This window comes from Lichenostomus cassidix, chromosome 5, assembly GCF_008360975.1.
Source record: "Lichenostomus cassidix isolate B80296 chromosome 5, HeHo_3.0, whole genome shotgun sequence".
NCBI classification, from domain to species: domain Eukaryota; kingdom Metazoa; phylum Chordata; class Aves; order Passeriformes; family Meliphagidae; genus Lichenostomus; species Lichenostomus cassidix.
In genome coordinates, this window is record NC_139486.1 from 36789021 (window position 1) to 36801031 (window position 12011).

Consider the following 12011-nt stretch of genomic DNA (forward strand, 5'->3'; position numbering starts at 1 on the left):
AGTCTTAGCTTGGAGCAACCACCCACAGCAAGAGAGAATTTCTTTGCAAATACTTCATTTCACCCTTGGCAGCGCTCCTCCCACAGCTGCCAAACAAATATCAGAGACTGATAATTAGGAGACCAGCATCTACATTACAAATTAAAACTATTAAATAATATTTTTAATTAATATATTAAAAGTATTTTCCCTTGACAGGCTAGGAGTTAGAAGACATGTAAAGCTTGTAGCTCAGAATGCAGAAAGACAAGCTTAATTCAAATCTTCACTCAAATGTCCCCATTTCATTTTTGGGTTCATCCCATCATTCCAACCTGTGTCCTTACCCTCATGCACGAGGTCATGCACTGACTGTGCCTTTCTCATGACTGCATTCATAGGGCCTTCTGGAAAGGAGGCAATAACCCGTCCAGGAGCCATACCAACTCTGCTGGCCTCCAAAGCTGATCTGCGTTTTTTCTGTGCATAAATAGCTCGATTTGAATTTACACTCTCCAGGAGCTGACTGCTCTCCAATGCATCACCAGGATGGCTGCTGTCATTTTTCAACAGGTCTGGTGTAAACTGACTGGTCTGGGTTGGTGGCTCGATGGGCTTTGAATCCAGTGTTAGATTTGATGAAGAGAGTGACAGTCGTCTAAAGAACACAATAAAGAAATCCCAGTTAAAACAAGTAAGTATGTTGCCCTGGATAGACAGGAACATGCATTAAGTCTCTCTGAGATAAAACGCCCCTCCCTGACTGTATTTTTTTGAGTCAAAAATGCCCTAAGCTGTTACCACTTCATTCTACTCAACCGTGCAACTCTGGTCTTCAGGTATCTGACTATAGGCTGCACAATCACAGATAGCATTGGGTTGCTGTTTCCAGGGAGAACACTGTAAAAAGTGAAGACAAAAGACGGAAAAATTCCAGGCATAGGAAAGACTGGGCAAAGTCAGGTCAAGTCTTTTCTCTCAGCTCACCTTACTAAAATTTAAATATTTTCAATTCTAAGATAACCCTAAGAGGAAGTAAATATGCTTTCCTAACATTATGAAAGCATAATGACTAGGAAAGCTGATCAGTATCTTTAAGAGGAAAGCCTAACTTCCTCTTCCTCTCCACTTCAGACAAATACAGTGAGCTACTTCAGAAAGGAGGCAACTTTCAATCTGGCATGTTTCAACAGCTGAACAGATTAAAAGCCCAGAGGTTTTCATCATCAAAAACTACGTCCCTTGTTACATCTCTAGAGCACCAGTGACTTCTTTTACTCATCACTGCAGCTCTCCAGAAGCTTACACAATAACTAACCACTGGCTTTCTTCCCAAACATAGTCCCAACATGAGACAGACCAAGAGGCGCTCCTTAAGACAGCAGCAACAGCAGCTGAATACAGCAATAACAAACAAATTTCCCTAACATACAGAATCTAGACACAGCTGGTGAGCCTTAGAAAATGTACTCAAATCTGCTTAGTCCTACACAATGAAATTCATTTGAGCTGAGATTTTAAATTGTCATTTTAGAGGAATACAGGAATATTTGTTTATTTTAAACATTTATGAACCCAAATCAACAAAAGCATTGACCTCATTTTTTGTTTGGTTTTTTTTATTTGTTTTGTTGGGGTTTTTTTTAATAATAAGGAAAACAGCTTGCAGAGGCCTTTTGGGGTGCTTTAGGGTTGAGGGGTCTTTGAAAGAATAATATTCCTGTGGGGCTTTGGATGAGACACCAAAACACCCTGTGAAGGCATGGGACCAAGAAACAAAGCTGAGTAAGAAAGGACTGTAAAACAAAGGAAAAGTTGACAAATCTACTTTCATTGTCCAAGCTGAATGAAATGCAAAAGAATAAACAGAGCATAAACAGTGAAGAGTAAATTAGATTATTAGTGATTCCTCCAACTTAATCAACCAAGGCATTAATAATGAAACAATTAAGCACATTGTTGAAAGAGAAAAAAGAACAAAACAATAATGTTACATTAGGAAGAAACAGAATGACCCAGGATAGCCTGTCCAAATTACAAGAGTCTGCAAACAGCCTGGCAGGTACTATGCTAACACTTTGCTGTGCCTAGGCACACCAAAGCCAGAAGTTTGCTCCACTATTTTCACACAGGACCCAGCATTAGACATACTCAAATTAGTATAAATAGACAGACAGAAATACTTAAAACAAGCAGAGCCATACCTGAGAGCTGGGGACTGGGAAAGAAAGCGAGAGGAAATGCTGAGGTTTTCAGTTCTTTCCAGATTCCTACATGAGCCACCTAAAAATTTTGGTTAAAGGAGAAAGAAAAAAGAGCAGTTTATTTGCAGAACATTCTGACACATATGTTTTCTTATCACAGAGACTATCAAGTATTCCCTCATATCCAAAGGGATTTTTTAAAGCTAAAGCCACAGAGAATGAAATAATTATATTTCCTTTGCCTTTACTGTTCTACTTAGATTACTCTGCCTTAAGCTGCTACTCTCCCTAAGGGTACGCCTCCTCCTTTTTTGCTTCCCTTTGTGTCCTATCCTGCCTGTAGGACTGTGAGGCACTGGCATCAAGCAGAAAACAAACCAATCCCAGAGGATAAAAAATAAAAGGAAAAAAAGAATTCAAACAACTCACATACATATTGCTGCCTGCAAGCATTACCAATTCTATAAAGGTATGCTTTGTTCTGGAGTTGGCCAATAAAGACAAACCAGCTCCTTTTGCACTCTGATGTCTCCTCTTATTCTCTCCCTCCACCCAGCATTTCAGCCTTTTCTTTTGTGACATTGGCTATGTCTCGAAGCACCACTAGAGGCCACTGCATGTCACCTACGGCGGGGTGAACGCGCAGTCAATACCTTCTTTTACAACAGGAAAAACCAGTCCGGGAACACGAGAACAGCTCTTCAGGATTCCAGGGACAGTGCTTAACCAAACTGACACACACCCCAGTTTCATGCACACAAACTTACACACAGACTGATGAAGTTAACAGACGTGGCTCTTCTTTAGGCCTCTTTACACTGCTTTCCATTTTTGCCCCCCTCCCTGTATACACACATCCATGAAAGGCTAACAGAACTTGTAGCCTGGTTTGGTTTACACAGGGGAAAAACCAAAAGTGACCTTACAAAGTCTTCCCTCTGAACATAGAGATGTACCTTTTCCATCAGTGTTGCTCAGGGTCCCAAAATGCTCCTTAAGGAACTTTTCCTGATCAGGTATCTGAGGAATTTCTCCCTCTGGCATGGTAGTACCCATGTCCTCCTCTCCTTCTCCCTCCAGGTCTGAGACACCATCTACACTTAGAGGCTCAGTGCCTTCAGAATCTGGGAAAAGGCAAAAAAACCCCAAGTGCTGTAACAATATATCAAAGTAACATTTGCTAAGTTAAAAAAAAAATCAACAAAGATGCTAAATTGAACCTAGAATGTTCAAGTCCGTCAGCATTATGTGCAATAATTGTCTAATCTACCATATCCCACAAACAGCTTAGCCTATGGGATAATCAGTACTAAACCTGCCTCCTTAACCAGCAAGGTAAGAGAAAGCCAAGGAAGCACAAAGAAAGTGCACCAACTCCTGCTTCTACAGAGGCTTCACTGAAGGGTCTGTTCAAATGCTCCTGAATCAGTACAGCAGTACCAGTATGACTAACAGGATTGTGACCTCAGTTCAGTTCATGAAGAGCTCACATATAAATGCATTTATAATGTCTTTGCATCTTACCTTCATTTGGATGGTCTGGGCTGGACAGACGACTGCTGCTGTAATCTACAGAGCAGGCACTGTCTGGACTATGTTTGTCTGGGCATCCATTACTGTGATAACCTCTACAGAGCTTCCCATGGGGCAATGCTTTTACCTGGAACTCACTAAAAGAGAGACAGGAAGATACAGCACTAGAAGAGATATTTTTTTATATGTAAATAAGTACATTTCAACTTTAATAAGGCCTTACCTGTGTTACTAACACCTTTTATTACAAATGTAAGGCTTTAAAGAGAAAAAGAAGTTGATTTCTCTCATCATAATACAGTATATTTTTTGCATTTCATTGAGCTTGGACAGTGAAGTCCCAAGGGGACTGTCTGATTTTCTGGGCGTTGTCAGTTCCCATGATTACCAGGCACCAGCACCATACTGCTCTGGCTTGATTTCCAGCACAGGTGAGGAACAAATGTAGAAGTTTACATGATGAAAAAGGGACTAAAACCATTCCTATACCTGCAGGAGAGAAACTCTAGTTTTCCATAGATTTAAGCTCTAATACACTTTTTTTCCCATGTTCATGGCCTGCTTCTTTGGGCAAATGCTGTGATGCAAAATATACAAGATTCTGGCTTTGAGAAAAGTAATTTAGTGAAGAACTTCATACAAAAATACAATCTTGTATGACAGGGTTCCTGATTTCTGTTGTGATTTCATGGATCTTATTTTGTCAAATGTCACCAGCATTGTTCTTTTTGCCTGATGCCTAAGGACTTCGGTTTTCCACTTTTTGAAATACTTTGGTTTCAAATGTACTCCAATGCAAGGCAGGATGCAGAAGTCAGTTGACAGAATGGCAACTACCCCTGACAGCTCCCAAACTCTGCAAACATTGCCATGTGTCCAGTCTGTCCCCATGGCCAGAGGGCCTCCCTCTGTTACATGGTGGAGCAGCACATGGGTCTAGTCTGTCCAAATGTTATCATCATAAAATTAAAAGTGAAAAATAAAGACAAACTAGTAGAAACCTAGCAGCTTCAACTGCAAAATTTTTGCATGCCCTCTTGCATAAAAGTCTGTCTAAAGCTATCAGCTCCCCTCTCTGTAACATAACAGGAAGAAGACAAAGGAAATTAAACAGCTACTAGCATCAGGTTAAGAGGGGAAGGGAAGAATACAATTCAGGGAAGGAAAATAAAATGGAGCACAGAAAAATTAAATTATGTAAAATTAAAACAGAAGAAACAGCAGAGGAATAAAAAAGGTCTCCACTGTCTCCAGTGTCCTTTTCAATTCCATCTGTATCATGCAAGTCATTCTATTTCCCATAAAAGAGTAATCACACACTACATTTGCTAAATTCTTCCCCAATTTTCATAAATAAGTGTCCTGTCATTTCTCCTGGGTAAGCATTTCAATGCCACATATGTCACTGTCAGTGAGTTTTCCAGCTTCCAAGTTTTCCCTTGCTATTTTCAACCCAGATAAGGGAGAAAGCAAAAAGGCTGCTCCCATGTTGTTTATTAAAAAAAAACCAAAATAAACCTAAAAAAACAACAAAAAAAAACTTGGAGGAAACTGCTAATGTTTTTCCTCAGAGGAAAATTATTTTAATGGTGCCTTCTTAGTTTCATATTCCTCTAGTATCCATCTGACAAAACTCTCAACTAAACATGCCTGGCATCTACCAGGCAGTAAGTCAACTCATCAAAGTTACCACACAAGCTGCAAGAAAGCCAGAACAGAAACATCTAAGCCATGCACAGCAGAGAGCTTATTTTTAACCTGCTAGAGTCTGTGGGATGGATTTCATCTTGCTCGGGGTAGATTACACATTCCTCACTCTCAGAAGGTTCCAGTTCCTGAGAGAAAATCCCCTCTTCACAAGACACAAGCCGAATCACTTGGGGTCGCACACAAGACCCATTATCTTGGGGAGGTATTGAGCTGCCAACCTGGTTTAATTAAAAAGAGAGAAAACCAGATATAACCAGTATTTTATCTTACATCAGCAAGTGCTGTACAGGGTTAGAAAGTATGCATTACAGTACAGAATATGATCAGCAATCTAAGATCAGAAAACACAGCAATCCTATGTCTTTTCTGTTCCTTATTTACTAAATTTGTCAGATTACTGCTGTATTTTCCTGTTCTGTTTCTTGTTTGGAGTTCCTAAAATCCTTTGGTACTCTCTGACCACACATCAGGAGTGCAAGCCATGTGGCAGCAGGCTCTTCCATTATCTTCTATGGACTGATCAGACAATTCACAAAACTGGGTCACAGCTGAAAAGCTGATTTACTGCACACAACAATCTCAATCGTCTTCTCAGTCACATAGGTATAGGGGAAAGAAAGTCTCTAATGAAGCTAGGCACTGGGACAGACTGCTACTGGAAAACAGGCACAAGCTTTTTGAGGATGAGCACACATTACTTGCTGTGGCCCATCACTACAGAGATTAAAGAGATTTTACTTATCTAGCACAGCCCACAACTAAGGGGATCATATGAGTCACATTTCAGTGGCCACTGGACTCAAGAAACTGCATCCCAACAGAGTGAGCTATCAGATAACCAGGTTTTTACACACCTCTAATTCAAAGATCAACTTCTCACCTTGTTTTTGATATAAATAATCAAAGAGCTAAAAGAAAACATGAGGTGTTCCTGTCATTGGAAAGAAACCTTGATCCTATATGGTCTCTGCTATAAGATGGCAGAATCACACATTGCAAAAGAGTTAACTAATAAACTTCCTCAGAAATCATTTAGAACACCTCTAACAATAAAAAGAATGGCATCAGATAGTAATAAAGGTAGGTAATAACAAACAGATGCAGGACAGATGCACTCAGAGTTGCTTCACCTCCCCAGAGTAATACTGCCCTTACTTTGTTGATGTGCACAGGAAGGTCAGTGTGCTCTTCTCTGTCGTCCCCATTGCTGTTTTGAGACAGCGAGTCTCGACTTGGAGAACGCGAGACAGAGAAGGACTCCAGCTGACGCAGGTCAAGCATGGATTTCACAGTCATCTCTATGTTGCTGGTGGGCTGGGACCAGCGACTACGTTGCCGGGGCATCTTGCTCATTTGTGCCTCTGAACGCTGGATTGCTGCTATCTCTTTGGCCTGAAGGAAATTAAAAGACAGACAAACTTAGGGACTCAGTTCTGCTGATAGAAAAACAGGAGAAAAAAACACAAGACCCACAGAAAAACACAATTATGTCCATCTCCATAAAAGCCTCCAAACTGTCTGAGAGACAGCTTGAAATTGCACCTTTAATCATAAAGTATCAAGTAAAAATTACACTTTTGTTGCTGCTTCTTGCACAATTGAACAGTTAAACGTCTTGCTCAGATGTAAGTATATGAACAGCTTCAGCACCACATGAGATTCAGATCAAAAATGAAAAGACAAAAGCATAACATCTGATGGAAAAACACTGATGTCAAAATCCCAAGTGCAACTCTAGACCCTAAACACCCTAGTCTCTTAAACAAAGCTTTATTTTGCTATCTCCAAACCATTCTTCAGAGACAGGCTTCTAAATGGTTTCCCACCACAGCTTCACCTTTCCCATACCTGCAAATTAAGTTTTTAATCTCTGTGGGAGTTTCTTCTTCAGTTTCCCTATAACAAGAAATACAGTCTGAAGGTTTAGTAACTCACCCTCCTCATTTCCCAGTGGGAAAGGCTTCTTGAGAGGGTGAGGTCTGGATCTGGAAAGGTAAAGAGAAATGCACCTAGTTGACATCCTGGCCAGCAGTCCAGCTTTTGAAAAACCCCTTACTTCATCTTTCCTCAAAGGCAGTATTCTTAAACCTTTTGAACCACTGTCAACACATGCTTTCCCACAGACTACCAACTCATTGTATCAAAATTTCAATGGAGAGATACAGTTTTATGTAATATTTTCACTAAATCAGCAGAGCACTGCAGAACACTTGCCACAGTGCAGTGCCCTTTCAAAGGCTTGGGAAAAAAGTCTGCTCCAATACACTGTAACACCTGTGATAAAAAAATCATCAAATTAATAATGGCAATCTCTATGGTAAATTTTATCAGACATCTCTAAAATCTTCTTTTTTGAGGTGATCTCTTGATCTCTTTTGGCTTCTGCAGACTCTTAATAGCTTGTAGGCCCCAGCCCATGAAACTAATTAAAAATTTTTAGCCGGTTGGAACTAGCAAGAAGCTTGCCAATTTAACAACTGTATTTCTAGACAGAGAACTCTGAAATGTACCCTTCTTCAGATGCAGGAATGGGCAACTCCATACTACCCACAGGTAGTATGGGGTTGTATAGAATCCATCTATGGGGTCGTATAGAATCGTAATCTATCTATCGTATAGGTCGTAATCTATGGGGTAGTATAGAATCCATCTGATTCTGTTTTGGTCTTTCTCCTGCTCACACCTTGTTATCCCTAAGCCACTGTCTCTCATCTTCTCCTCCCTTCACATTCATGCCATTTTCTTCCACCTCTGCTCATGCCCCTCTCCCCTTTATACCTGAGTCTCTCTCAGTGTTGCAATTAGACTGAATATGGAAAGACTGCAGTCCTCGTAACTCATCTTCATCATTTCCTTCATCTTCACCATCCTTGTCACTGTCTGATGAGAGTGCAGGCACAGAGGACAGGGCAGAGATGGACTCATGCCTGGAAGGCAGGGATTGGAAGCAGTATTATAGTTTATGCAAGAACTGCCCACCATTTCAATCTTCACATCAGACAGTTCTTCACCTTATCTCCACCCATACTCGGGAAGCAGCCTCAACTCTCTCAAACAGCCTTTGCTCTAGCATACCCCACCACTGAGAAACAGGGCATGCTAAACCCTGCACAAAGATGTGGCAAACCCTGCCACAGTAATGCTCTCATATGTGTGGAAAGTTGACAGAAATCAGAAGTAAACAAGTCTGAGAAAGTCAAATGAAATGCAACTGGGCCTTCCACTTCAAACTCTGCCAATTGCTATGGTCAAGATGGTAGATTATCTTTGAAAGGCAAATATTTTTCCCACCCTTAAGCATTCCCCCTCTGCAAGTGTTTTACACATCAAAAATCTCAGAGATAGTCTCTGTTTGAAAATAATTTGGTTTACAGCAAATTATCCCATAAGAGACAGGTTCATTTCAAGGATTGCTCCAGGCAGAACCTAAAGGCACAGCCCACACACCATAAGAGCACCATGCTCTTATGACTCTTTTAGCTTTCAAACACAAGGATCATGTAAAACATAGCTTGGGCAGATCATTGATTAAAGTAAATCAGGACAAGTTTTACCACACAGCCCTCAGAGGCACTCCCAGCACAGAACTGCCGACTACCAATCAAGGGGACACAACAACACCAAACTTTACCCTCCCCTTTCTTCTTGTCTTCCCTTTTCTCCACTCATTTATTCAGTCCACAGAACCAAATAAACAAATGAACCTTTGGATAATAATTGAAGAAGAATTCCCAACAAATACATTTGAGTAGCCCCCAATCTGTGGCCTTGAGCTAGAGGGTCAAACTCATCATTAGTGATATTTATAAGATATCACTGGTGGGTGTCAAGTGCCAAGCATTATTCATTAAATAAAAATAGCTCATCCACCAAATAGAGAGTGGTCTGGCGAGGGACCAACTTCTCCTGCAGCTGACAGACAGCAGGCAGTATTGAAACATGGTAAGTAGCAGGTTAGGTATTTTAATCTTTTTTCTTCCTGTGTAGTGGCAGAACATTAATTTCAATTTCATTAGGTGTAATAACTACCCAACAATTTCAGATGAGCTTTGAAGTGTTCTGGCAAAAAGAAATGTGAAACTGACTGTAGCCTGCAGAGTTCTCAAGTGAAACAGTTTCATATTGGCTATCTTCATTTACTTTTCACATCTGAGTTGGTCAGTCTCTTCATCTTTCCACTGTCTCCTCATGTGCCCGTCTTGTCACTGTCAGGGTCTTGTGTCTAAGCAGAGGAATCCCAACAAAGTCCAAACACCACAGTATGTTTGAGGTTATGCCATGTTTATACCACAATGCATGTTTCAGAGTAGCTATTCCAGAATAGCACGTACAGACATGTCCAATTCTCATGATACATGTGACTCAGAGCAAGTGTTTTAACTGTACTTGTTCATCTTCCTTGCTGAGGAACTACCCCATTCTAGTGTCACAGAATCACTGAATCATTAAGGTAGGAAATGATCAAGTCCAACATTTGTCTGAATATCACCATGCACATTAAACCATATAATGAAGTGTCATGTCTACTCAAATTTTTAACACTTCCAGGGGTGGTGACTCTACAATTTTCCCTTGGGACTTTGTTCCAATGCGTAACCACTCTTTCAGTGAAGAATTTTGTTCTAATGTCCAACACAAACTTCACTTGGTACAACTTGAAGTCATTTCCCCTTGTTCTATTGCTAGTTGCCTGGGGGAAGAGGCAAACTCCCAGCTCACTGTAAGCTGGATCATGTTCTATATGAGGCAGCAGTCAGTTGTCTTCGGCTCCCAGTTTTTGAAGGGTTAGATAGTACAGGCTCAATGGCAGGGAAGGACCTTAAATTAGAAAGTCTTCAGGATATGGTATAGACTTAGAGGTGCCAAGCGTCATTATGGAGTTCTAGTATTAAGACATCTGATAATAAGTACTCTGTATTCTTTTGTATGACCTGAATCCAACCCTGTTTTGTTTTCTCAAAACAAAACAAAGCAGACAAGAATGGCAACTATCCATTTGCAGAGGTATGTTGTCAGCATTCCCACTCTGATCTTGTGCTACTTAAACCCTCACTTTAGGGATGTATTTATGAAACTGTAACATCCTGTGTGGCAGGTATCCCTGGTAGATAATGTCATCCTGCTTCCCCATCAAATGTCAAAGCATTTTAAAAGGAAAGTTATTCTGCTTTTCCCCACAGAAGGATCACAGTCCACTGACTTCAGAGTTTCCCTAGTGTTACAATTGCAGTCGTTCATCACAGACTGAGGTATGATTTCTGATATGGCACCAAAAGGCTGCCCCATTCTGAGTCCTGGAAATGACACACTTTTCTGGACTGGACAAGACTCACTGAGAATCTGATAAGGAGCTCTTCTTTCCAAATATATCTGACAGCACACAGTACTTCTTCAGCATACATATATAAAACTTTTAGACAATTTAATCTGGGTAACATTTTTATCTCTGCTATTTATACTAAAGGGTCAAGGAAAGCCACAGATAAAATGATTTTTTAAAATTAATATAAAAATATAAATGCTCAGCTAAAGCATGACTATAAGCCCTGCAAATATTCCACAGTAAAATCAGTTTAAAACTTCCCTTCCAAAAATCTGAACTTTTCTAAACTATAAATCCATACTTGGATCAAAATCAAAACCCTAATAAATGGTCTCTATGTGATTCCTTCACTGAAAATATAAAAGCCTTAAAACCAAAATGTACCGGCAATATCAGCTGAGTACAAGTTCTATTATCCCAAACTATCAAAGCTCTTCATGTTCAGAAAAAAGCACACCTCTGCAATTACCACCAGAGGCAGAACTGAAAGGCTCTCAGGCACACTGTGGAGAGCTGTGGGTCACATAGACCAGAGCACTTCCAAGATAACACAATGTCCAATAAAGGTGAGTCAGAGAAATCATTCAGAGGAGAAACTAGTATCTCTAGAAATTTCTGGGGGACTCTTCAGTTCAGAGAGCAGGTTGGATGAAGAGAGGTTATGAAAAAGGTTTACAAAACCATGGGTACTACCAATAGATGCAGCAGAACAATAGATGACCAAAGCTCACAATATTCAGAAGGAGATTTTCAACAAAACTAATAGGAATGTGTTTTAACACAGACAAAAAAAGTTCTTCTTTCCACAGAGAACATTGAACTCTGGAAACTTGTCACTAAAGGAGACTGCAGAGGCAGACAATATTATGAATTTCAAGAAGAATTTATACAAACTCAGTGGACAGTGGGTCCATGACCAGATAATAAAGGGAACAGACAGAGATGTACCTCCTAACATCCCTGATATAACAATTGAGCACGAGGCAAATGGACCACAAAGGTTCATATAGCAAGGTTTACACCATGTCTCCTAAATAGAACCTTCCATTGCCACAGTCACAGGCAGAACACTGGGCTTTGTGAAACACTGTTTAGACCCAAAAGACATCTTCCGTGTGTTTACACTGCTGATGTTACACACCTGGGTGGTCAGCTCCTGCCCTGACAGTTGCAACTGGATAGACAGGACTGTCCTGAATTGGAAATCTTCATCTCTAACTGCCTCCTCAGATGAATTTTGTTATCCCAGTATTATTTTGATT

At 40.4% G+C, this 12011-nt stretch overlaps 1 protein-coding gene across 5 annotated transcripts in view; it reads right to left on the reverse strand.

The window, feature by feature from the left end:
• The window catches only part of MAPKBP1 (mitogen-activated protein kinase binding protein 1), a 100785-nt gene that overhangs the window by 10841 nt on the left and 77933 nt on the right, over positions 1 to 12011 (reverse strand). For all 5 annotated transcript variants that reach the window (XM_085062345.1, XM_085062344.1, XM_085062349.1 and 2 more), the window contains 8 exons: positions 8205 to 8353; positions 7362 to 7411; positions 6582 to 6818; positions 5475 to 5644; positions 3708 to 3853; positions 3140 to 3307; positions 2184 to 2262; positions 327 to 637 (listed from right to left, as the gene is read on the reverse strand). In XM_085062345.1, the coding sequence (XP_084918471.1) occupies positions 327 to 637; positions 2184 to 2262; positions 3140 to 3307; positions 3708 to 3853; positions 5475 to 5644; positions 6582 to 6818; positions 7362 to 7411; positions 8205 to 8353 (1310 nt within the window). The remainder of the gene's footprint in view (positions 1 to 326; positions 638 to 2183; positions 2263 to 3139; positions 3308 to 3707; positions 3854 to 5474; positions 5645 to 6581; positions 6819 to 7361; positions 7412 to 8204; positions 8354 to 12011) is intronic.